This window comes from Muntiacus reevesi, chromosome 6 (assembly GCF_963930625.1).
Source record: "Muntiacus reevesi chromosome 6, mMunRee1.1, whole genome shotgun sequence".
Classification (NCBI taxonomy): domain Eukaryota; kingdom Metazoa; phylum Chordata; class Mammalia; order Artiodactyla; family Cervidae; genus Muntiacus; species Muntiacus reevesi.
The window spans coordinates 87,093,060-87,118,984 of NC_089254.1; the positions used below are offsets into that span (position 1 = coordinate 87,093,060).

The 25,925-nt window shown below is 43.4% G+C and overlaps 1 protein-coding gene across 1 annotated transcript in view; it reads left to right on the forward strand.

Moving 5' to 3' along the window:
- SND1 (staphylococcal nuclease and tudor domain containing 1) overlaps positions 1–25,925 on the forward strand; it is a 414,314-nt gene that overhangs the window by 136,780 nt on the left and 251,609 nt on the right. The window contains exon 11 of the mRNA XM_065939612.1: positions 13,980–14,069. Coding sequence (XP_065795684.1) covers positions 13,980–14,069 — 90 coding nt within the window. The remainder of the gene's footprint in view (positions 1–13,979; positions 14,070–25,925) is intronic.

Sequence of the window (25,925 nt, forward strand, 5' to 3'; positions counted from 1 at the left end):
CTGGCTGTTCTGGCAACCTGGTCACTTGTCTGCTTGTTCCCTAGGTGCCAACACCTGGCGCACAACAACCCCATTATATTCCTGAGCCCGTTTTTTTCATTTGGGCGGAGGACTAGTCTCTTGCCCAGGGGCAGCCTCTACCGGGTCTGGCTTCAGGTTTGTGAAAGTCCCCCTTCCTGCAGTCGGCCAAGTCATGGCATGTGTACATGATGAACTTGCCTTTGCACCTTGCTGCATCTGAGTGTCTGTGCTGTTCACAATTCTGGTAACTTCCTTTGCCCGTATTTCTTCATGGTGGTAGTAGGTGACAGATGTTACATTTTTCTTACTGATGAGAGGCTACACAGTACGAGAGAGTCATCTTTGTTTAGGGTTAGAATGATACCTGTCCTAAAAAAAAAACCACAGGCCCCATTTTGCTGAGTATTTAAACACAGGCTGAGAGTACTTTGAATTTGTAGATAAAATACGTGGCACTGGACCTGCAGCCTGACTCAGATCTGGGATTGATGCAGCAGGCAAGGCAGGAGCCCTGTCTAAAGGGAGGCCTTAAGCCATGCACTTACATAATTCAGTTCTGTTTTTTTTGGACTGCACTACAATGTATTGCACAAATTTGACTGGAAATCTGGCTGAATTGGAGATTCCACTGGCACCAGCTAAATAATGGTGTCATACCCAGCATCATTGTCTCCTCCTGTGTTCTTCCAGAAAGAAACTTTAATAATTATTATTATTTTTTAACATGGTGAAGAAGGGAAGGCATTCACAAAGAAATATTTCTCTAACAAAACAGTGTTCTTTTCTGAATGGGCTCACCCGAGCCTGCTGTCTGTTGCAGAGAAGATTGCCTTCCTATTGCAAGAGATTTATTTTCTTTTCCTCCGGGACCTTCCCTCTCTTCTAGAACTGTGGGAAGGCCAGTGGCACATCGCCGCGTGCTGGATGGGTTTCATCTGGCCTGCAGCCTGTACTTTAAGTAACGGGCTTGTCTCTTCAGAGGGCACGGGCTCTCCATTTTTAGCCCGGGGATGAAGGGTGAGAAATAGGGAGACTTGTCCTCCATTACTAGAAAACAAGATTCGGGGCCAACTGGTTAATTATGAGCTTCCAGTGAAAAGGAAAGATGTTCCACAGGGGCTGAGCGAGTTGAGATATATTGGTTCCCATGACTTTCCAAGATCTCTTAGACCCCAGGCCTGCTCTGGTCCTTAAGACCCCATTTTCCCTTCTGCTTTTAAACTCTGGTTTCTTATTCGTAGACCAGTGTGTGTGTGTGTGTGTGTGTGTGTGTGTGTGTGTAGCTCTGTAGAGAGAGGGCCTTGCTAGAGAGACACTAATTATTTTCATTCTCGGCTTCCTTTGCTCATTTGAGCAACACGTGAAGAGTGCATCATTCAGCAAAACCTCACACCTTAGTAATGTCAGAGACTAGCCTTTTGAGGACAAAGGAACAACTCTACAATCTTTATCCTTTTCTTTTTCTTCCATCTTAACCACAAAAAATACTACCCAGGCAATTTAGGCTTGGTATAAAGTCAGATTGATGAATTAGTTAGGAAGGTAGGCTGCTGGTACTTTTGAGCCCACATTAAGGGAATTATCCCTTTTTATAGTAGGGCTTCCCTGATGGCTCTGGCAGTAAGAGAATCTGCCTGCAGTGCGGAAGACTTGGGTTTCATCCCTGGGTTGGAAAGATCCCCTGGAGGAGGGCATGGCAGCCCACTCCAGTATTCTTGCCTGAAGAATTCCATGGGCAGAGGAGCCTGGTGGGCTACAGTCTGTGGGGTTGCAAAGATTTGGACACGACTGAGTGACTAACCCTTTCCTTTTTTTCATATTGTAGCATCCTATCATCATATGTAGTGTTGAATTCTCACAGTCTTTTTGTTTTTGTTTTTATAGTATCAGTTCAGCTTTACTTGAATTATTATATATGTCCTGTAAGGATAACCATTAGCTAATGGTAGTTTTGCAAGTGTGTTATTTCGCAGATCCTAGGTAATTGAATTATGTCAGATTTGTAGAGAGCAGAGGATTGCCTTAAAGTCTTAACCAGGTAAAAAGAAAACACTGAGTATTCAGATTTTGTAAAATAGCTTCCCCCCGCCGCCAACATAGCACATAGAAACTATCAGGAGTACTGCTTTTGCATGACTGCTTGCAAAGAGCCTTGTTTTATGGCTGTACAGTGAGATACCTAGTATAGAGTCTTTTTAATCATTATTCAGGAATATACTTATCTTTATGTAATACTGAATCATTTCTGGTAATAGTTGCTGGAAGGGAGAGACATTAGAAGTAGTTCACATTCAACTGGTGCTATATGAGAGACATTCATTACTAACAGTGATGTGAATCCACAGTGATACTGCCTCCTCCTTTTTTTTTTTTTTAACGTTCTCTTTATGTACTGACCACTTCCACTTCTTCTCCTAATCAGAAGTGCAATTTGAGTTTTTTAAAAAATAAATATTTTAGCAAGGCCTTTTTTGCATCCCCCATCTTATTCTCTCTCTGTGTTGGCATGTTCTAGGAAAATGGCACTATACTAGGCACTTTGTAGGTATTATTAAGATCAGTTCTCCTCTCACATAAATCTTCCTTCCTGTGGTCTGGTAGGGAAGATAAGGCCTACAGGAATTAATTAAATTACAGTAATACAAGGAACAAAGTGATTAGTGCTGTAACTTCTGCTTATCTCTTCTGTTGCTTGATATTTTAGCATTTGTTAACATCTATGTTAGATGTTGTAAAATTTTAGCTAAGTATCTTCTTAGTTACATGTGTAGATCTGTTTTTTCCCCACAGGGTTCTTATTACCTGAAATATTCCTTGAATATGAACTTAAGAGTTGCTTAATCCTGTGTATTAGTACATAGGGTTAGTGCCTTTGGTATTCTGACTGGACTTTGAAGTCATTTCCCCCTGGGCTTTATGTGTTCTGTGTGACGCCAGGTTATTCTTAACTGGCTAACTCTTGGGAGGAAACTGAGGCAAGCCGGGAGCTGCTGGTGCAGAGTCATTGTCGAGAGCCTGGGCGTCTGTTCATTCTCTGGGTGACAGCGAGCTGCCCATTTAACTCTTGATCATTTGTTGCCATCAAATGCTGGAGGAATGTTTGATTTCAAGTCCAGGACAGCACTTTCTGTCTGATTTCAGGAGTGCTGAACTTGAGCTTTGTTCTCTTCAAGGATCTGATGCCCTTTCTGTCTCATTATCCCAGTCTGCATCCTCACCATTCCTCCAACTCACCCTTGGAGCAGATCTTTATTTTCAGAGTGCTGGCTGGGTGGGGGAAGTTTTTGTCCCCTGTGCTGGGAAAGGAAGATGGGCGGGGCTTTCTCACCTTTTTTTTCCTTCCTGGGTCTGGAGCCTCCTTGCAGCTGGTTGCATAGCTTCCTACTTGGGAGCCTTTGACTTCTTCGGGCCTTGCGGTCTGTGCGGGGCAGTGTACTTTTCTCTTTTTCTCCTGGCCAGCAGAATTTGTAGCTGAGTGAAAATGTCAGTTGCTCAGTCGTGTCCTACTCTTTGAGATCCCATGGACTGTAGCCCACCAAGCTCCTCTGTTCCATGGAATTCTCCAGGCAAGAATACTGGAGTGGGTTGCCCTGCCCTCATCCAGGGGATCTTTCTGACCCAGGGATTGAACTTCGAACTCGCACATTCCAGAGAGACTCTTTACCATTGGAGCCACCAATAGCTGAGTGAAGGCACCCCATATGGTTTGCTACTTGGATAATGATTTTGGAGCCCTTACAGCCTTAACAGTATTTAAAATCTTGACAGGGTCTTGATAGTGAAAAAAAAAAAAACCTGATACTTGGCCTCTTCTGTCCCACCTCCCTCCCCTGTGCTTACTGCAGCCACAGAATAAATAGCAAGAACTTCTGAAAATGTTCTTAATTGGTATATAATTGTGTAGGAGAGCCATCTCCAGAGACAGATGTTTTGCTCTTTGCATAATGGTCTTGCAAAGGGACTCTTCATTTGGGGAACGGTGCCTTCACTGGGACATGATGCTCACTGTGCTCTGTAGATGATCGGCGAGTCCCTTCCTGGAACATGAGGCTGCCGAAACCTGCTTTGCTTCTTTTTCCCTCTTTGGATGTTGCCAGAGACCGTGGTAACTGGGGCTGTTCCTCAGACTTGCCACTTGGTCTGCAGGCACTGTGGCTAGTGTAGGTGTAAACCGCTGGGTGTCTGTATGGAGGGCGGAGAGAGGGCTGCCAGTCCTGCTGTTCCCTGGCATGGGCAGGTTGAGGAATATTTAGTAGTCTTGTTTTCCTACCGTTGCTAGACTGCCAGCTAGACTACATTGCCGATTGTCTTGTTTGTAAAGACTTTTAAGGAGTATTTCAAATTATCTTCAGCTACATGTGGAGGAAGAAACATGAGTTCCCCAGTTATTTACTAATTTACCTGCTTACTTAGCCATTTGGACTTTAAACAAGCTCCTCATTGTTGCTTTGTGACTGTCTAAACCTTTGGATTCCGTCTGCTTCTGTTTCCATTGGTTTAGGTTGGGCCAGAGTGCTCAAATGGTGCTCGGCAGCATTTCTCAAAAAGTGCCCCGTGGTCCTTCTCACTATTTACCCTAAACAGAGTCGGGGCTAGAACCCCAGACCTGATCAGAGTATCTGACGTGGGCCTGGCAGCCTGCATGTTCCCAAACCCCCACCCTAAACCTGACGGTCGCCTGATTGTCCTTTGATGGTCAGAAGCCAAGAGAGAGTAGTGTCTGGCCCTCCAGCTGCAGCCGCTGGGATAGCTGTGGTCAGAATCCTAACTCTGCTGGTTAACCTGACTTGAGGCATGTTACTTAACCTTGAGCCTCACTTTCCTTGCTGTAATTTAAGTTCATAATCCATTTCATAACGAATTGAAGACTCAGAAGCAGACCCAGTGTTTTTTGTCCTAGGTCTGATGTATGGAAACGGTGGGTCGAAGAGTATGAGAGAAGTGTAGTCAACTAAGGGTTCTATAAAAGCAACAAGGTGCTTCAGGGGCCCAGTGTCTTACATAATCTCACGGTTCAAAGTCCAGCCTTCTTCCATTCTCCCACCTGTAAATTTTTATAATCACATCTCAGTTTTTTTCTTTTTTTTTTTTCCTTCAGTTTTTATTTAACACTCTTCTTTGCCTCCTTGGAGATATTGTCTGAAATGTATTCAATTGTTGTGAACTTAGGACTTACCCAGACCTCATCTTTTTAATAGACCCTATTTATGTTTAGGGGCTTCCCTGGTGTTTTTTACTCAGACAGTAAAAAACCTGCCTGCAGTGCAGAAGACCTGCGTTCAGTCCCTGGATTGGGAAGATTCCCTTGGAGGAGGGCATGGCAACCCACTCCAGTTTTCTTGCCTGGAGAATTAACATGGACAGAGGAGCCTGGAGGGCTACAGTCCATGGGGTTGCAAAGAGTCGGACACAACTGAAGCAACTTAGCATGCAGCACACATTTACCTTTAAGAGGGATTTTTTAGGAGGAAGAAATAGAGTTAATTGAGCAAGAAAGCATCTTTTTCTTTGAAGCAACTCCTGGGGAGTATTGGGTACATGAATCTTCTGTGTGTGCTCCTGTAGATAGTGTAGATATCTTCCGTTTGGTCAAGGTGGTTATGATTTTGACCCTTCCCCTATAGCTGCTGGCTGTAGATTTCCATCTAGTTAGATCTGCCTTTTATAAAAATGTGCTATTGTATGTGTTAAGGATAATAAATAGTGGATATCCCTGTGGATTCTGTCTCCTGGCTGCCAAGGGAATTGAAAGGTCCTTGATTGTAAATATGCCCAGGGCATGTGGTAATGTTCCTATTTTAAGTCTATAATTCAAATGGAAATCACAGCCTTTTGTTTATTAACGGAGCTTGTGTGGCAGGGCAATTGGGACTGGTCCATTTACCTTTTGAAATTTTATCCATTTAAATCGAATCGTGTCTGTTCTTATTTTAATTCAACAGTCTGTTTTAAGATCTTCATAGAGTATAATTCTGCTTGGCTACTTGTAGTGTATTTCAAGTCTACTTTTTAAAACAAACAAACAAACTTGTTTTTGACCCTGGTTATTTGAGAGCCAGTTGGTATTTAAATTATTCCCTTCTGCCTCTTGGAAAAATACATCTGTGAAAGAATATTATTTAGAGAGAAGGGGTGGGGGAAAGGGAATTTAATGCATTTCTTATGAGGAAAGGGATGGCCAATTATTCTGCCTCTGAGTGAAATAAAACTATGAGACATTGAGAGCCAAGGGAAAAGCTGACCAAACCAGGTGTGGAGTTTTCCTATCCCTAAACATTTTTTTAGTCTAAAAAGGCCCTGACATTATAGAATAACATAGCAAACTTTCCTTCTTCTGCCTTGATGTTGTACCGTGTTGCTCAGATCCTCCTCTTTTTAAAGACACAGCCGTGCAGGTAAAGTGCCTGGGCACTCATCCTCCACCCTGTTCTTTCCTCTTCTGTTTCTTCCTCTGCCTATCCTGCATCAGTAACCAACCACTGACCTTCGTTTCAAGGTATTTTTGTATTTTGGCTGTTTACATAGCTCTAGGAATAATGTTGTTTTTTAGTCTGTATTTAAATCATTATCATTCTGCACCTTACTTTCCTGCTCAATGTTGTTTTTCAGATTTGTTTATTGTGTTGCTCTCATTTAGACTAACCGCTCTGTGTTCTGTTCTGTGATTGTACCATAAACATGAGCGCTGTCTTCCTTTTCTTGCATGAGCCAGGCTTCTCTTTGGTACATACCTACCTGTGAGAAGAATTTTCTGGGGCTTCCTTGGTAGCTCAGCTGGGAAAGAACCTGCCTGCAATGCAGGAGATCCCGGTGTGATTCCTGGGTCAGGAAGATCCCCTGGGAAAGGGATGGGCTACTCACTCCAGTAATTCTGGGCTTCCCTGGTGGCTCAGACAGCGAAGAATCTGTCTGTGGTGCAGACCTGAGTTCGGTCCCTGGGTTGGGAAGCTCCCCTGGAGGAGGGCATGGCAACCCACTCCAGTGTACTTGAGTGGAGAATTCCCATGGATGGAGGAGCCTGGTGGGCTACTGTCCATGGGGTCACAAAGAGTCGGACATGATTGAGCAACTAAGTACAGCACAGCAAGAATTTCCTAAGTATTAGGATGTATATCTCTAACTTTAGCCTCATAAGAGTGTAGCACCATGTGAACGTGCCATAGTGGCCGAACCATATTATATTCCCATCCGTGGTTACAGCATACCCATTCCCCTACATCCTCATTTTTAGAGTTTGACAGTATAATCAATGTCCTATAGTATCTCAGCTTACGATGCCCTGATTATTAATGAAGTGATACCTTTCTTCATACACTGAATGTCTTGCTGCCGTTCTTTCGTGAAATGCCTGCTGATACCTTTGACCACTTTTTCTGTTGGATTGTTTCTCTTAATGATTCCAACAACTCTCACTACCACGCATGCCCACCTAACAGTATCTGCTTTAGTATCACTTTAGGGTGAATTATTGGAGCTCCTGTGAAAAGCCACTCCCTCCTTCCCTATGTAAAGACATTGCCTTAACAGTTCTATCCTCTTCATTCTGCATTATCACATACTTGCTTTCCATAGGAACTGTGCCTATCATTTCTTCCCTCTAATACCAGAAACCGAAACCCCTGCTTTTCACCCTGCTTCCTCTGCCAGCTGCCACATAATGTCTTTGTGTTTTGTAGCAGAACTTTGTGAAGTATCACAGCTCTTCCCATTCCCAGTTCCCGTCAGGCTTTCCTACTGCTTCACCATAATTAATCTTGCCAAGTTACGGATGACCCACACTTAGCTTAATCCAAGTGGATCTTAGTCACTTGCCTTGTGCATTGACGCAGCTGGTCTTTTCCTCCTCAGTTCACTCTTTTCCTTGACTTGGACGTAGCGTTGGTCCTTTGTCCTGCTGAGATCACTGATTGCTTCTTCTCAGTCTCCTGCTGTTCATTCCTTCGCTTATTCCTTACAGTTTAATGTTAAAATGCCCCAGTCCTCTGTGCTTCTCAGTCTCTTCGCTTTAAGTACCACCTGTATGCTAACCAATCCCACATGTAACTTACCAGCTCAGAGCTTTTCTCCAAACCCACACTGCCCACGCAGCACCTCAGCTTGAGTCCAGCGTGCCCATAGTCGAACTCCTGTTCTTCCCCTGCTCCCTCTGCCTGTGGTCTTCCTCATCTCAGGTGATGACCCTGCCACCCCACCAGCTATTCCTTTACCTTTGCTTATACTTGACTTCTCCCTTTTTTCTCTTCTCACATTCCATCTACCTGCTTTCAGAATATCCCCAGATTCTAACCACTTCTTACTCTCTCACTGCTCCTTCTTGATGTAACCTGCCGTCATTTCCCACCCGAGGTTAATGCCATTATCTCCTAATCAGTCTTCCTTTGTTTTCTCCTTTCTTTGCTTTAGTGTCTGTCCTGAGGACAGTGGCCAAAGTAATTCCTTTAGATGTTAAATCAGACGCGTCTTTGTCTGTTGTTCTTCCCTCTTGCTCTGTGCTGTAGCCACAGTGATGCCTCTGCTATTCCTTCAACCCACCAGACATCTTCTAACTCGAGGCCTTTGCATTGGCTGTCCTCTCTGCCTTTCTCCAGATAACTGCATACCTCTTTTGAATCTGTTAAAATGTAATGTGATAAGGGTAGGCCTTACTGAGAAGTTAATGCCTGTGGCTCAGTATTCCAGTTCTCTCTCACGTGGGTCTGCCTTTTTCTCTATCTGTTTTCACTTTTCAGCTACTGAATCTGTGCTTTGATCTGTCGGTTTGTTCATGATGCCTTTACAGTAAACAACTCTAAAATTTTACTGGAGTCACATTTATGAATCTTTTCATGGTTTGTGTTTATTCAGCCTTGTTTTATTTTATTTTATTTTTTTATTTTTCAGTGGGTTTTGTCATACATTGATGTGAATCAGCCATAGAGTTACACGAATTCCCCATCCCGGTCACCCATCCCGGTCACCCATCCCACCTCCCTCTCCACCCGATTCCCCTGGATCTTCCCAGCCCAACAGGCCCGAGCACTTGACTCATGCCTCCCACCTGGGCTGGTGGTCTGTTTCACCACAGATAATATACATGCTGTTCTTTCGAAACATCCCACCCTCCCCTTCTCCCACAGAGTTCAAAAGTCTGTTCTGTTCTTCTGCGTCTCTTCTTCTGCCCTGCATATAGGGCCATCGTTACCATCTTTCTAAATTCCGTATATATGTGTTAGTATACTGTAATGTTCTTTATCTTTCTGGCTCACCTCACTCTGTATAATGGGCTCCAGTTTCATCCATCTCATTAGAACTGATTCAAATGAATTCTTTTTAACGGCTGAGTAATATTCCATGGTGTATATGTACCACAGCTTCCTTATCCATTCATCTGCTGATGGGCATCTAGGTTGCTTCCATGTCCTGGCTATTATAAACAGTGCTGCGATGAACATTGGGGTGCACGTGTCTCTTTCAGATCTGGATTCCTCAGTGCGTATGCCCAGAAGTGGGATTGCTGGGTCATATGGTAGTTCTATTTCCAGTTTTTTAAGAAATCTCAACACTGTTTTCCATAGTGGCTGTACTAGTTTGCATTCCCACCAACAGTGTAAGAGGGTTCCCTTTTCTCCACACCCTCTCCAGCATTTATTGCTTGTAGACTTTTGGATAGCAGCCATCCTGACTGGCGTGTAATGGTACCTCATTGTGGTTTTGATTTGCATTTCTCTGATAATGAGCGATGTGGAGCATCTTTTCATGTGTTTGTTAGCCATCTGTATGTCTTCTTTGGAGAAATATCTGTTTAGTTCTTTGGCCCATTTTTTGATTGGGTCATTTATTTTTCTGGAATTGAGCTTCAGGAGTTGCTTATATATTTTTGAGATTAATCCTTTGTCTGTTTCCTCATTTGCTATTATTTTCTCCCAATCTGAGGGCTGTCTTTTCACCTTACTTATAGTTTCCTTTGTTGTGCAAAAGCTTTTAAGTTTCATTAGGTCCCATTTGTTTATCTTTGCTTTTATTTCCAATATTCTGGGAGGTGGGTCATAGAAGATCTTGCTGTGATTTATGTCAGAGAGTGTTTTGCCTATGTTCTTCTCTAGGAGTTTTATAGTTTCTGGTCTTACATTTAGATCTTTAATCCATTTTGAGTTTATTTTTGTTTATGGTGTTAGAAAGTGTTCTAGTTTCATTCTTTTGCAAGTGGTTGACCAGTTTTCCCAGCACCACTTGTTAAAGAGATTGTCTTTTTTCCATTGTATATCCTTGCCTCCTTTGTCAAAGATAAGGTGTCCATAGGTTCGTGGATTTATCTCTGGGCTTTCTATTTTGTTCCATTGATCTATATTTCTGTCTTTGTGCCAGTACCATACTGTCTTGATGACTGTGGCTTTGTAGTAGAGTCTATTCAGCCTTGTTTTAAAAACTCCTCCAGGATCCTTGGGTTCTGCAAAATTTTTGGCTACAGCTTTTTGGCTGCAAGATGGGGTGGATAAAATTTAGGCCTGAGATGGGGCTGAGAATAAAGATCTTGATTAGTGTGTGTTAGTCACTTAGTTGTTTTAGGGATCCCTTCTGTTTCCTCCAGATGAGTGTTGACCAGAGACCTCATTTTAGGAAGGTAAGATCCTGAGCGTGGGGGAGGATGCCAGGCATGTCTTTGGATGCTGAGATGCTGATATTGGGCTTCTTTCCCCAGCCACGAGGAGGTAAAATGATTGAAGTTATCTATGATGTGAGTCATTGCCAGGCTTACATACAGAGTCACTTCCCAGGATGAACAGTGATTACAGTACATATTGGTTTGTGTATTATCCGCCCACCAGAAAATCAAGCATTCTTTTCTATATTTACTTATTTATTTATTTTTTAGAAAAAGCATTTCCATGTAGATTAGAATCTAAACTAGACAGTCCATTTTAGCAGGCAAGATTCAGCTAAAGTCTTGTTTTCTCAGAATACATTCTATACCTCAATTGCCTCTTAGAGATTTCAAAGGCTTTTATGTACCTGGTAATTTGGAGGAATTGCTTTTATTTTGTAGTTTCTTAGGGACTTCTAATATCTCTCTTGTAAGATGTTTACAGATGTCAATAGCTTCTAGATCTGAAGGGTTAGAGTAACAAGATCATTCTGTTTTCACTTGTGATATCTTGTTTTCTACTTGTGCTATTAGTTCTTTCCTAGATTCATGAGAGACATATAATCAGACTCAAGTTGCCCTGTTTTTTATTGGGATGTTTGATGTACTGTTTTCTTCTTTTGAGAGAGTCTTGGCTCAGCCCAGTTCTGTCGAGCACCTTTCCTGTTGAGGCTGCCATGTTCGCACATTTAGGTGTGTCCCATCCCATGGCCCTTATTTAAAACGCTTGTTGAAACTGTTTCTTACCATTCCTCGTTTTAGAGTTCCAGTCAAGTGACCTTGCCTTTAACCTTGGTGGTGTTTCAGAATAAGTAGGGTGAGCTTCTGATATCAGGTTCTATGGTATATCCTAAGGCTGTAGAAGGGAAATTTTGGTTGTTTTAAGTCATTAAAAAAAGCAAATGTTCACTTAGTAACCACGTACCACCTCTCCGAGTAGATTGCCCTATATTGCTAGGGGAATAATATGAATCCATTGGGACCGGTTTGCTCCTGATGGCCGATTCTGATAATCATTGATTTTTGTCTTTATTTAAAATTCTGTTCGTTAGTGACACCTAGTATCTTCTGTCTAGCAATCTTTCTTACACTATCAATAGTGCTATCATAAACTCTTACTTTAGGGCTTCTCAATAGTGACCCACTATAAGGAAAACTCAGTGTTAGATTATTTCTTTAAAGAAGTTTATGTTTAGGGCTATACTTATTAGGCAGGAGACATGGCCACCATATGACTTTGATCAGAGTTTAGAAATCCCCGTTGTTCCTGTGTAGATTCTCACACCTCAACTTGCAAAAGGGGTAAAGACTCACTTTCAATTCTGAAGGTGTCTTCACTTCTTTGAGGAGCACTGCAGTGATCCTGCTGCCTTTATTTATTTTTTAACCCAGAGAAATGAGAAGACAGTTGGTATATATGAAGCTTAAACTCAAAGAATTGTGCATATTCTCGGTGATATTAGTGAGCTGAAATGTTTAAGTGATGTGTTCTGGAGGCCAAGTCTTGCTTTGGGTCTAGGGGGAGACCTCTATCTTGATGCCTTTGACTTCAGAATTGTCATTAGGATGAAAATGATAAGTGTTCTTAATTTGAGTGTAGTTGGCTGCTTAAGAGAACGTAATTTGAATACTATAAGTACAGAATGAATTACTTAGAGATCTTCTGTCAGTTGTATAAGAGATGGCAAAGCAAACGAGCCCAGGTGGACTAATCATACAGAATGGGAAGCAATGACATGTATCTGGGTTGGAAGTTAATTGCTTAATTTTCTCTTTTTTTCTGATTTTTTTTCCCTCCAAATATCTGTTCGTACAGTCCTATTCCTCTAGCATATTTGTTCTCATATATCATTCTGTGTATTTTCTTTTGTTAGTACCTCCAAGTATTTGAATATATATTATAAGGGAGGTACTATATATTTGGGTCTGGGGTCACAGAGGACAACAAATATGAACAGGGTTTCTGTTCTCATGGAACTCAAGGGGCTAGCAGGGGAGAAGCATTAGTCATACCAACCAATCTAGTGAGCGTCTCCCAGTTTCTTATTCACATGGTCTAGTCCTGCATACCGGAGAAGGCAATGTCACCCCACTCCAATACTCTTGCCTGGAAAATCCCATGGAGGGAGGAGCCTGGTAGGCTGCAGTCCATGGGGTTGCTAAGAGTCGGAGATGACTGAGCGACTTCACTTTCACTTTTCACTTCCATTCATTGGAGAAGGAATTGGCAACCCACTCCAGTGTTCTTGCCTGGAGAATCCCAGGGATGGGGGAGCCTGGTGGGCTGCCGTCTATGGTGTCGCACAGAGTCGGACATGACTGAAGTGACTTAGTAGCAGTCCTGCATACCCTGTTCTATCCCACCCCCAAACTTCTTAGGTTCCTTCTCCTTTATCCCCTCTGTCCATTCCCCTGTCAGTTGCTGTTAATTCATTTCTTAAACTAGTTCTCATGTCTCTCAAGGTCCTGTCAGTTCCCAGTTCTGTTGCCTTTATCTGGACCCTCTCTCTTCATCTCAGTTGTTTTGCTCAAAGCACCTCTTTTGGGGGCAGTCTGAGCTCTAAGAAATAACGAAGGGAGGGATTAATTGCGTTATTTATGTGTGTTGAGATACTGTTTGTTCCTGCCTCTCTACTTGTGCTTGTCTTGCTTTTTTTCCCCCATCTCTAGTTTTCTTCCTAGTTCATTCCTATCCTGCAAACTCATGTTAAGTCCCACCTTGTCAATGAAACATCTCCCGATTACTTCTTTCTTTCCACTTCCCTGAATTCTAATAGCACTTAGTCCCTCATCTGTATCACATAATTCAGCACTTATTCAAAACTGCTTTGTGTTACTTCACAGTTACAGGATTTCTTCTATTATTATTGTTAGGTTACAAGGATTTTAAGTCCAGGATTATAACATACATTTACATTGTGCTTTGTCTGGGGCTAATAGTTGGTACGTGCTTAATAAAGGCTTATGGAGTAATAGAATGAGATTTATAGTATATCTGTAAATATTAGAAGGGCCCTGATAACTCAGTGAACTGCTTTTATGTTGCAGTTTATATAGCTATTTCCCTGTTGATGAACATTTAGGTTGTTTCCTGTTGCGTAAACAATTCATTGCTTATTTTTGAGCCTGTCATTTGTGAAAGATAATTTTGTTCCCTGTAAAGCAACCAAATTCTTAATCACGTACTGTGTATCCAGCAGTTATTCAATATTTGTGATACTAGAAGATAGAGCCTCCTTCAGGTGCATTGTCTGTATCTTGTGCTCTTGGCTGTGTTCCTGTGTCAGTTTTTGCTTTGATTTCCCATTCCTGATGTGATATTTTATTTTGCTTTAAGGATAAGAACAAGAAACTCCGTCCCCTCTATGACATTCCATACATGTTTGAAGCCCGGGAATTTCTGCGGAAGAAGCTCATTGGGAAGAAGGTAAGCGATGACAGAAACCTATTTGCGAATAGTTGTGTGTTGTTTTAAGCTGGGCCCTTGTGACGGAATCCCAGAGACCAGCAGATAGATGACTTGCCTCCCCCAAGTCAAGCGATTTTGCTTTGATAGAAAGAGAGGCGTGCCTCTGTCTCAGGAAGTGACATCCCTCGGGAGAAGTCTAAAATTGGGGCCCTGACCACAGTGTGATTGCCAAGGCACTCACGGCGAGCTCTTTCCGGGGTCCAGGCTCAATTCCAGTTTCAGTAATTGCATATTGCCCTGAGCTCCAGTCACTTGGCTCTCTACTTCTCTCTAGCCACCTCCATTAAAAGTTGGGGCTGTGGGATTTGCTGGGGAAAGAAGGTGGCTGCTCTGTACTGCCTTCCCTATTTCTGTGGAGAAGAGGGAGCCTGCCTTGGTGGGGAAGAGAGCATGGTTTCCTGGTGGTTCTTGGGGAGACTTTCTGGTGGAGCCCAGAGGCCCTCAGAGGGCATTTCCTTGGGTTGTCGGAGCAGAATGTTCTAGGAGCTGCAGAACTTGCCGTTCTGTCGAGTGGATCATTAACCTCTGACCTTCTGCTGACTTCCCTTGACCTCCCCACCCTGCCTGTGCCGGGCATTTCTTTGTGTCCTGACTAAAGAGAGGGAATGAGTTGGGAGCATTTCCTTCAGTAATTGAAAGTTGTGGAGAAGAACTGTGATTTGTCTTCTCCTTATTCCTTACTTTGTTTTAGTGGGAATTCTCCAAGGAAAATGTTATGTTTTTGGCCAGCTTTGGTTGTGGGTTCAGAAAGGTTAGGCCATTTGGTTCTAAGGCTGGCTTCAGCATGCTGAAGCCATATTAGCATTCTTTACCTCCATGCAGGTTTTTAAATGATGGGAGTTGTGAGAGGTTTGTCAAAGTAGTGTAAAAATAAATATAAATATAAGCCATTTTATTATATACCATAGTCACTAGAATGATAAATTATAACAAGAGATTTTGAAGCTGGGCATAAGATGAAATTGCTAATTTTGAGGTAGAGACACCAAACTGGATTCCCTAACATGAGTATTAAATCTCCTCAGGTTCCTTCAGAAAATAGGCTCATTTGTCATTGTATAAAACTTGACAGAATGTTGTATTCATTCATGAAGTGTGGTGCGAATGATGGCTTTAAGCCTCTTTCAATTTCTAGATCTCCTGTTATCTGATCGAATGTCTAACATCTGTATTTCACCAAGTTGATACCATATCACTCATTTACTGGCTCATAAACAATGGCATAGAGACAAGCAAGGAATCCCATTCCCCACCCCGCCAGCCCCCGTACGTACGCATATCTATTGAAATCCATCCAAGAATCACATTGAAAGGGGTGGCAGTGCATATTCAGTTCGTGGGCAACCAGTTGTGTGGCCTGTGTTATGGCCTCCACCTGCTTGGTTTGAATATTGCCCTCCCAGTTCGATTCTGCTTCATCTCTGGGAGCATAGATCACAGCTCAGGGTAGCAGCTGCTGAATGGTTTTAGGTTAGTCCAGGGCCCTGCTCTCAAACACTGTGTGCCTGCTGGGCCTTTGTAAAGTCCTCTGTCTCAGGATAAAAGGACTAACCTCCGGTGTCAGATTTGGTGGCAGTTCTTAAGCAATTAGTCTCCTTCTTGGTGGGAGAAACCTCATTTACTGGTGCCTCTGCATCAGAGTTGATTGGATTCTGTTTGTGCTGAGCCCAAGTTTTGTCCCCCACGGTGACACTGTATAAATGATGAATACTGTATCCCCGCATAGGGAAAAGGACGCAGCTCAGCTCTGCTGGGCTAGAACATTCCTGATGCAAACTGCTTTTCCTGACTCACCACCTGAAACCACTTGCCTGTCTTCTGGGCCCATCAGTTGCAACAGCAAACACCCATGTGCTCTGGAGTCTGGGAGCAGACAGGGCAGTGGCTGCCTCAAGGGGATAGCCCACACATCATCACACATTTCTGCCAATTCCCTTCAGACCTCTGCAGCTGTTGAGAGCAGCATGTAGTGATTAAGAGGCACCGAGAGGGTGCATGCGGGCCTGTGTGTGCCCGTGTGCACAGAAGCTGATTAGGGCTGCCTGTCACAGCTTAAGCAAGATAATGGAGGTAAAAATCATCTTCTCTGCCCAGACTATTATTTGACCGTCCCAGAGAGTCTATAATAAGACAGTTTGGAGGGATTTCTAGAATGTAGAGAAATAAGATTGAAGGTAAAGTGGTGCAGTGCTTTGTTAGATTCAGTGGCCTCCATTTCAGTTATGGAAATGCACTTTGGTTCACTCCCCAGATTTAATTCTGGCTAATGCCTTAAAAAGTAACCAGACACCTCTCTGAGTCTTGGTTTTATCATTTGTGAGCTGGGAATATTTGCCTTTCCTCTCATGGATGAGAATCCGGCATAAAACTAGTCATTCATGTTTTTCCAGATGCCTATTAAGATTTTGTTTTGTTTAATGATACTGCTTTCATTTAGAATCTAGCATAGCCTGACTTTTTCAGGTGAGGTCAAGAGATGTGAATCGGTAGGCAACTGATTTGCCCTTGCCCAGATTTGGGTGTTACCCTGATACCCACTTCCACAAAATGAGTATGCACTTATGTTAAAGTATATATTTGCGTGCGTGTTTGTGTTTTGTGTGGTTTGAGGAAGAGGTAGAATACGTGTGTATCCTGGAAGAGTTTCAGAAGCTGTCTGAATTGCCACACTGCCTGGTCGAATGCCCTCCCCATCCCCTGTTTACCATCTGCCATCTGTGCATTCACTCAGATTTGACTCAGGGAATATGCATGGAGGAGAGAACTGTCTTACTAATTTCTTCTGGGGTTCTTCATGGTCCCAGTGTAGTGGACACATGGAATCCTTGATAACTTCAGCATGTCCTGTAGTTTTCCAGAATGTCATCCTTACTTTGTGTAAGATGATGAGATTGTGATGCCCTTCTAAGAGGATCAGAGCTACAGTCCTGTTGTGATCACAAGAACAGCTTCTTTCTCTGTGTATTTTTTTCCTTAATATTTAGAGACTGTCAGCCCTCGGAAAGCAAGAGTTTGTATGTCTAAGTCATTTTGCCCCAGTGGAATAAGGTGATGATAGCTGGGAATCTTCACTGGGAATTTTCCACAGCTATTTCATAGAATCGCTAAATATTTTTTAATCTGTTTAATACAGCATTTACAAATGACATGTGAATCACTGTAACTTCTATCCCTTGATTATGGAATTTTTGTCACCATGGGAACCATTGCGTTCAAAGTTGTAACTTGTTTGGACCATTGAAGGGTCAGAAATGGTGGATGAAATGAAATTCCAAAAAGTAATGAAGCTTTAGCCCTGGCAGTAGAAAGATGCTCAATCCAGGCTGTCCTGTCTCTAGAAGTTCTACCCCTACCCTGACCCTCCACCTGTTCATCTGTTCCCTAAAGATTTTACCACTGTTTTCGTTGAATAAGTAAATTGGGGAATGAGGCTCCTTTGTAAACCAGTAGCTGACTTTGTGTGCTTTTTATGTCATTAAAATTTGTTCTGTAAACTATGCAGACTCTTTTTAGGCACTCGAAATTAGGTAGTTTTCTTGATAAATGCAGACATTTGGAAAGTTATTGGGCTATAAATTAGGGAATTATTGCTTTAGATTTTTCTTTTTTTTGGAAGCCTATTTTACTTGAGGGTCATGCTTTTTGGGAGTGTGGAGCTTTTGGGGGGTGAGTGGGAATGATTTCCGTGTGTGCCAGACTTAACAATTCCAGCAGGTTCAAGACCGAACCTCATGAAAAATCTGTTCTCACTTTTTAGAATGGTTGGTGTAGTATGTAAACGATATTATCTCTATTCTGAGTTAATGTGCTTTTATGAGCCAGGCTGGCAACCCAAGCACTGTTAATAGCCTTGCTTCTCTGGGATAAAATATTCTGAATGTCTAAGTCGACTATAGAAGATACAGCTCATTTGTTCTTTGGTGGCTACCTGTGTGTGATTTTCATGCCATTCCAATATGTATGTAGCATGAACTAAAGACCTGTTTTTTAACAGCACTTCGTATAATGCTCATTTTAGCTTAAAAAGTTAGAGCTGTCATTTATTGAGTTGTTTCTTCCTGGTAAACACTGAATTTTGTTTTCACTTTTTAAAATCTTCACCTCTGTCCTGAAAGATATATGTATCATTCCTATTTTATAGACATGGAAATCGAAACTTACCCCAGATGTCCATGCTTTTAATGATGATTCTGATGATAAAGGGCGTCCGGAAAGGCCTGCTTTCCTGTTGTGTGTACTGACTGATGTGAAGATGACCAGGGTCGGGGTGCTTTGGGGGTACGACCGTTCCTGTGTATGACACCCTACCTGCTGTGAGAAGTTGATTCTCTGCCGCCGCAGCATACTGGTCCACAGAGAGCCGCAGGTGGTCAGAGCACCAGGGATCAACCCTCTGAATGCCTTCAGCCCTCTAGACATTATCTCATGAGTCTTTGAGATGTCCCTGTGAAATGATGTTTCCTCAGGTTGCTCCTCCGAGAAGCCCGTGTCAGATTACATGATCTTCTTCAGTTCCACAGACAATGTGAGGTCATAACAAACAGTGTTAAGCCAGTGTGGAGCTCGATTTTACTTTCTCTGCCATCTCCTGGCAGAGGTGAGGCTTCTGGGAGAAGGGAAAGGGCAGGTTACTTCTTTGTTTTTAATCTTCGGCAGGGCCCCCCCTGCCCCAGGTTGAGGAACACACTCAGTGCTCCAGCCCCTGTGTGAGCCCTGGACCCTGAGGAGACCCCGTGTAGCCTTCTCAGCCGAAGCAGCACTCACCCTAGCCGGTGGGTGCTCTTCAAGGGCGTGGGGCTTCCTTGAGAATTCCGTTTTCTCACAGGCTGCGTCGCAAATATACTTTTGCTGTATGTTAACTTAATCCCCTGTGTTAAGTACAGAGCTGGCAGTCTGGGGATTCTTGTTCTTAATTACCTCTGATGCAGTTTAGCTTGGTTTTTATAAACATTTCCTTTGTCATCTCCACATTTTTCACTTCATATTAATGTGATTCACTCACGCCATGGAAAAGTCCTCTACATTAATGATCAAAACAGGCCCTAGGGTTGTGAATGCATTGTGATTTAAATTGACAGGTTTATGCGAGGTTGCTTGTCCTTGCCTTCTCAGTGCCAGCTGTTACCATCAGTGTGGCTGTAAATTTTTTGAATAAATGGCTGAAGATATTCACCAAATCGAGATGTTTTGAATTGGCTCGTGTTTTCTGACCATGCCTTTTCCAAGTAAGACTTCTCCCACTTAGACGGGACAGGCGCATGTCAGTGCGCCACTGGAGACCAAGGGTCACTGGAGATGCCATTGACCTCTTGGCTGGACTCATCAGCTCTCTTGTCTGGTGTAGGTAATTAACAGAAATGACTGTAGAGTTTCTGGAAACTCAGTTGTTCCCAGCAAGGTAGCATTCTCCTGGCTGCCACTTGAGAGCTTTCTTGATGAGGTTTTGGTTTTGTTCTATCTCTAGGTGGGGCAGAGCACCTCTGTGCTTTAGGGACCGTCAGGGTGTTGAGCTGAGCAAGTAGCTCTTTGGTGAAGTGTGGTATTAGTATGAAGTATATTCTTATGCCTTCTTCAGAAAGGACATCTTATATAAATGAAGAAACCAGAAATTGAAACTGCATTCCTGGAAATTTCTTCTGTAGGCTCACCTGTGGGAAATGGTTTATTAAGCACCAGGATCCTCAAGATCTCCTGTCTCTGGGTACTGTTAGATCTTACTTGGTTTAGAGACCTTCTTCCCTGGACTCCCAGGTTGCTCGTAGTTTCTGGTAAGAGTCCTCACCTTCATAACTGATTCTCACTTGGCTTGTCTTAAGCCACCCACTCCTGATCTTTTCAACCAAGATTCTGAAATATCGTCCTTGGGGCTGGAACTTTCCATGCCTGTTCTCTGCAAACTGGGCTTTTATTTTAGGGGGAGATTTGTGCTGAATCAGCTCAGCTGTGTTTGGGGGTAGGGAGAGGACAGGCTTTTTTTCCCTACTTTAAAAATAACCCTTATGTGCCAAAAATCCCTATAAAATGTGCTGAATTGCAAATCTTCCAACTTCCTATACCTCCTGGTTTACAGAGAATAGCTTCTTTTGAGCTTGGGCTCAGTGATAATGTATAGAATATTTTACAGTGTGTGGAAGAGAGTAAAGTGAGACTACCCAGACATGCTCTGTTGGGAAGCAAACCCAACTCTTGTTATCTTTTCTCACAATATTTTTTCCCTAGTAGTTTCATCTTCTAAGGGTTTGTATAGTGATAGTACATATAAATTTTCTAGGAAGAAAGGTTTTGGTATATTTGCAAAATCAGACATCATTCCAAAGTAGTGAGTCCAAATTTTAGGCATAGACTCTTTAGGATTTCTTTCTGTGGCCTCTGTTTTTGATGTGTCTGGAAAGTTAGGCTAATATTTCCAGTTGCTTGAGTATCTTTCCTAAGGACATGAACAACTTGTGGGTGTACAAAAGGGTAGTATGAACAATTGTCTGGTTCTGAGGTGGAAATTCCTCCAATTTGTTACAACTGGGTGACTCAAGTGGTGTCTTAGGGCTTCATAATTGAGGTCATACGGTTGTGAACTCAAAGGCTATGCATTCTTTGTTTTAATGCATTTAAAATCTGAGCAAAGGTTTTGTTCTTACCGAATCAAGGTCTTTAGTTGATACCTAGAGCTGCCTTCTTGCTTCCATTGACTAGTTATCTATCCTCTGGCAAGCTTTCAGATATTCCTGTGTGTGTGCACAGTAGTGTCTGACTCTCTGAGACCCCATGAACTGTAGCTCATCAGGCTTCTCTGTCCATGGGATTCTCTAGGCAAGAAAACTGGAGTGGGTTGCCATGTCCTCCTCCAGGGGATCTTCCTGGTCCAGGGATAGAACCTGCATCTCTTAGGTCTCCTGCATTGGCAGGCTGATAAGCGCTGCAGTTCTACCTTATAAGGACTGCTGGCGTGGACAGTCTTTCCTGGTGATTTCATGATGATAGGTGTAGTGGGCTGAGTAGTGTCCCCTTAGAATTCATGTCCTTTTGGAACCTAAAAATGTGACTTTATTTGGAAATAGTCTTTAAAGATGTGATAGGTTACAGTGAGATCATACTGGTTTAGGGTAGGGTCAAAACCCAGAGACCCATGCTCTCATCAGAAGAGGGTAAGACACAGACGGAAGGGCATAGGACAGTGGAGATGGAGATGGAAGTGACGCAGAAGGGGCTAAGCCATGGAATGCCAGGGGGAGTGCCAGGAGCCCCCAGAAGCTGGGAAGAGGCTAGGATTTCAGACCCGAAGCTTCCCAGATTGTTACAGTCAGTTTCATTGTAAGCCAACCAGTTTGTGGTGCTTGGTTACAGCAACCCTAGCAAAGTAAAACAGTGAAAATGTAGGTTAGTCTCTTTATCTATCTGGCCAGTTGATTCCTGACTGGAGTTCTCATTCTTTAGTTTTGTACTTTAGTGATAAGCTCCTTTGAAAAGTAATCCATCAGTTGGGGTTTTATGTTGATGTTCTTTCACCTCTGACCCCCTGCCTGTCTTGTATTTCTTGCATTTTTTCTTTCCTTCCTTTCTTCTCCCAGGCTTTAATGCCTGTGATCTCCAGACCAGCTGACAGTTCATACAAAATAACCAATACTTGGGCTTCCCTGGTGGCTCAGTGGTAAAGAATCCATCTGCCAATGCAGGAGATGTGGGTTTGATCCCTGATCAGGGAAGATCTCTGGAGAAGGAAATGGCAACCCACTCCAGTATTCTTGCCTGGAGAACCCCATGGACAGAGGAGCCTGGCAGGCTACCTTCCCTGAGGTTGCAAAAGTTAGATACAACTTAGTGACTGAAAGAGGACTACGACAACCATTACTTGAGCACATTTCTAGTGTTGTTGGCAGGCTCACCCGAAGACTTCTGCCTTGTTTCCCTTTCTTGAAGAATGAGTGCAGATGTCTACTTAAGAAGGCTGCTGTAGTCACAGGGCTTCCATCATTTCGACTTTGATCATTAGCATTTTGAAATATGGCACGCCCTGGGAGAAATCATTCTGGCAGGAGCTTTTGATGAACTATGCTCATCCCATTTAAGACTGATGAATAGGACATTAGGAATAATTAGCAGAGGCCTGGTCTGCAGCGCCACATGAAACAGGTCACTTGCGTAGGTGTGTGCCACGAGAGCTGTGCCTGAGTTTCTCCTGGCACTGTAGGAATCACAGTTTTTGTCTTCAATCTAGTCTTTTTGGACTGGGTAATTTTTCTATGGCTTTGCCTTCCCTCCTCTTCTGGCTGTAAAAAGTGATTGGACTGGGCTGGGCTGATGAGCAGGTAGCCCTCTTCTGAAGACGAAGGTTGAATGGGCTTATTCTCTTTGACAACTTAGCCCCTAAAGCTTTGATCATGCCTCATAACTTGATAGTATAAGAAAGCCAGAAGAGGAAGCCTGGTGAAATCAACTCATTTTTATTATTCAATAAATAGTTCTTGAGCAACTACTCCATACCACACCTTGTTCAAGACATTGGGGATGGAACCTTAGAAACCCCTGTGCTCATGGAACTCATAGTCCAGAAAAGTCACATGGTGGTTGGGTACCTTTTGGGAGGTAAAATGTGAATGAAGTATCATCTCTGTCACAAGCTGCCTACAGTCTAACTGCGATAAGATTACATCAAAATGTGCAAAGTTGAATAAGAACAGATTTGAATATCTGGTGAGATAAGAAACGTGTCTCTTGGCAGGATTGGATTAATATTAATGTGAACTGTACGGATCATGGTTGTCTTTCAGAGACAGGAGAGTTGCCACCTGCTGTGTGACCTCATGCACTTAGTGGCTTCAGCGGCCTCTTACATATGAATATTTCCACCCCTTGCTTCTTTCTCTGCCTTCAGATGTACTTCCACCTGCTGAACACTGGATCCTCAGATAGAGATGCCAGGAGATAGGTGTCAGCTATTAGGTCTAAAATGTAGTTTTTGGCTTCCATGTGGTTTTCTTCTGTGCCCACAAACCGCCTTGGTACCTTTTGGTGGTCTTAAATATTGTCACCACTCAGCCATCATCCCAAACTTAAGTATCAGCCATCTCCCCATCCCATTCTGCCACAGTTATCACTTCCAAATCTTCCTTTTCCCAGTGTTACCAATGGCTATGAGTCTGTATGCTCCTTATCTCTCAGTTACTGCACTCTGTCTTAAGTGGTTCTGCTCCTTCTAGTTCTGCCATCTTTCACAGTGCTGTCGGAATTGCTTTCTGTGGGCAGTCATGGTCACCTCACAGACTCTTGTGTACCCAGATGCCTGCAGGAAAGCTCCTGCCTCCTTAAATGAAGAGAAAAGAAAGCTGGTTGTGTATAAAATATCATAATGTCATTTAGGGATGTTTCCATTTCCAGTCTCACTTCCTACTCTACCCTCCATATGATACATCACAAAGAACTTCTCACCCTTGCATCGACGTGCCGAGCCCTTTCACAGCTTCCTGCCTTCACACTTCTTTTTCTGTAAGGATCTTAGCACGGTCCTCTATTCCTGGCTCCCTGTGTAATGTTGGGGCCCCTCCAACCTGTCATTCCCCTGTGCTGGTTTCTGGAGTATCCGTTCCCAGATCTGACCTCCCTCCCTCACCCCTATCGGGCAAAGAGCCTGTCTGACCTTTTCTTCAGCTCTCAGCTCCTGATGTCAGGAATCACATTAGGATCCCCCAGTAATAAGTCTCTACAGAAGCAGTGGGATTTGTCCTCCACCTGGCAGTTCTTAAAAATCGTAAGTCTTTGGATATAGAGAAGGGATGTAGAAAGCTCATCACATAGCTCTGAGCTAGGCAGATGGTTTTTCTGTCACCTGTCTTCTTCAATTTCCTCTTTCTAATATAGACCTCGAGCCCCACTCCAAAGAGACTTTAGGCGTAGTTCTGTCTGACAGATAAAAACCATGGCCTTACAAATAGGTAGAATGAGGATGTTTCTCGTGTGTTTTCTGGATAGGAGTTGTAGTTATGAACTGATGACTCCCCCTGACTGGCAGTGTGCCGGTTTTTCTGTGAGGCACCCCCCTCCCCTCCCTGGGGGCTGTTCCTGAGGCAGCTGGAGCAGTCGCTCCTTGGTTCGGGAGGTCTGCTTTAGGGCCGTTTCTGCGTCCTTTTGAAACCTGTGCAGCATTTGTAATTTGTTCTCTTTAAAAAAACGATTTTTGACAGAGGGGCTTACTCAACTAGTAGGCAGTAAGTGAATATTTTTCACTTGAATCCTTTATTATGATTTTAAACCTCTAAATGACAGATGCTTGATGGCCCCTGACTGCTGCCTGCCGTGCTCATTCCCAGGGACGTGGGCTCGGTAATGTCCATCTTCCCCAACATAGTCCAGATGAATTGGAAATAAATAAGTCCCTGACTGGCTCCACTTGGCCATTTCTGCGACGTATAGCTTGCCTTATAGCTTGGAAGGTTGCTACTGAGCCCGGCTCCTCAGAGCCTGTCAGGCTAGACTTGGATGTGGGGAGGAGGTGGGGAGGACTCTTGGGCAGGAGAGGCCAGTTGAGCATGGATTTTCCTGCTGGGGGCCTGTAAACCTGACACCCCTTGAGTGAGTGAGTGAAGTCACTCAGTCGTATCTGACTCTCTGCAACCCCCCTGGAAGTAGCCTACCAGGCTCTGCCATCCATGGGATTTTCCAGGCAAGAATACTGGAGTGGGCTGCCATTTCCTTCTCCAGAGGATCTTCCCAACCCAGGGATCGAACCCGGGTTTCCTGCATTGCAGACAGACGCTTTACCGTCTGAGCCACCAAGGAAGCCAACCTCATTGTAATATAGACCTCGAGGGAAAGGAGGAGGGGAGGGAAGTAAATAGTGGAGTCACCTGGGCCCTGATTAGGAATTGGTGAAATCTTGCAACATGCAGCTAGAGAGCTGCAGAAGCTTCTTTACTCTCCTAGTGAGTCTTACGAGCTGAGAGATGCATCCCTAACCAACCATATGGTCTGCGCATTCTCACTGCCTCTGTGTCTCCATTTGTGAAATGGGCATGGTTATTTCAGCAGCTGTGACTCCTCAGGTGTGCAGGTATTGGGAAGTGATGGAAGCAGCCCGCTGCATTAGGAGTAATTTTTGGGGTAGGGCACAAAGGGTGGAACCATGTAAGCTCCTCAGGATGGAAATAGAAGCTAGCACCTCAAGTGCAGCCCTGCAACCGCATCCACGGTTGTCAGCCTGCATCACAATGAACAGGAGGGATGGTTCCGTGACCTCAGAGGCCGAGAGATACACAGCTGAGGATTGTGTGTTTTCAAATTCTTACACTTGGGGTGAATTTCTTTCTTCCAGTCTGCCTTGTTTTCTTGATCTGTAATATACAAAGGAATCTGCCTTTGTAAGATCTTATTTAAGAACCCAGAAAGGATCATTGGTCATCCTGGTATCTCTGATGAAACTCTCTGACGTAATGGGCATCTCCTTCCTGGGTTGGCCAAAAAGTTCATTTGGGTTTTCCTGTGAATACAGTCAACCCAAATACTGATCACTGCGTAGGGGAAAGGGCAGGCTAATTTCCCTTGCCTGGGCCAGAGGTGGGAAAACACCGTTGCCTGGTACCCAGGGACGTGAAGTACACCTAGTCCTTGTTCACTTAACCCCAGGACCTTGAATTATGGTTCCTTTTATTTCCTTAATTTCCTTGTTGGCAAAGGGGGAATGAACATTTTTTGCCCTGTTTTTGCTGAATTGATTGATCTACTTGATCTTTTTATAGTCCTTAGAGTTTAATTTTTTGACACCAAAGACATATTTTACCTGAAATAACAATATAATGTGAATACCTGCAGTAGCCAAAACACAAG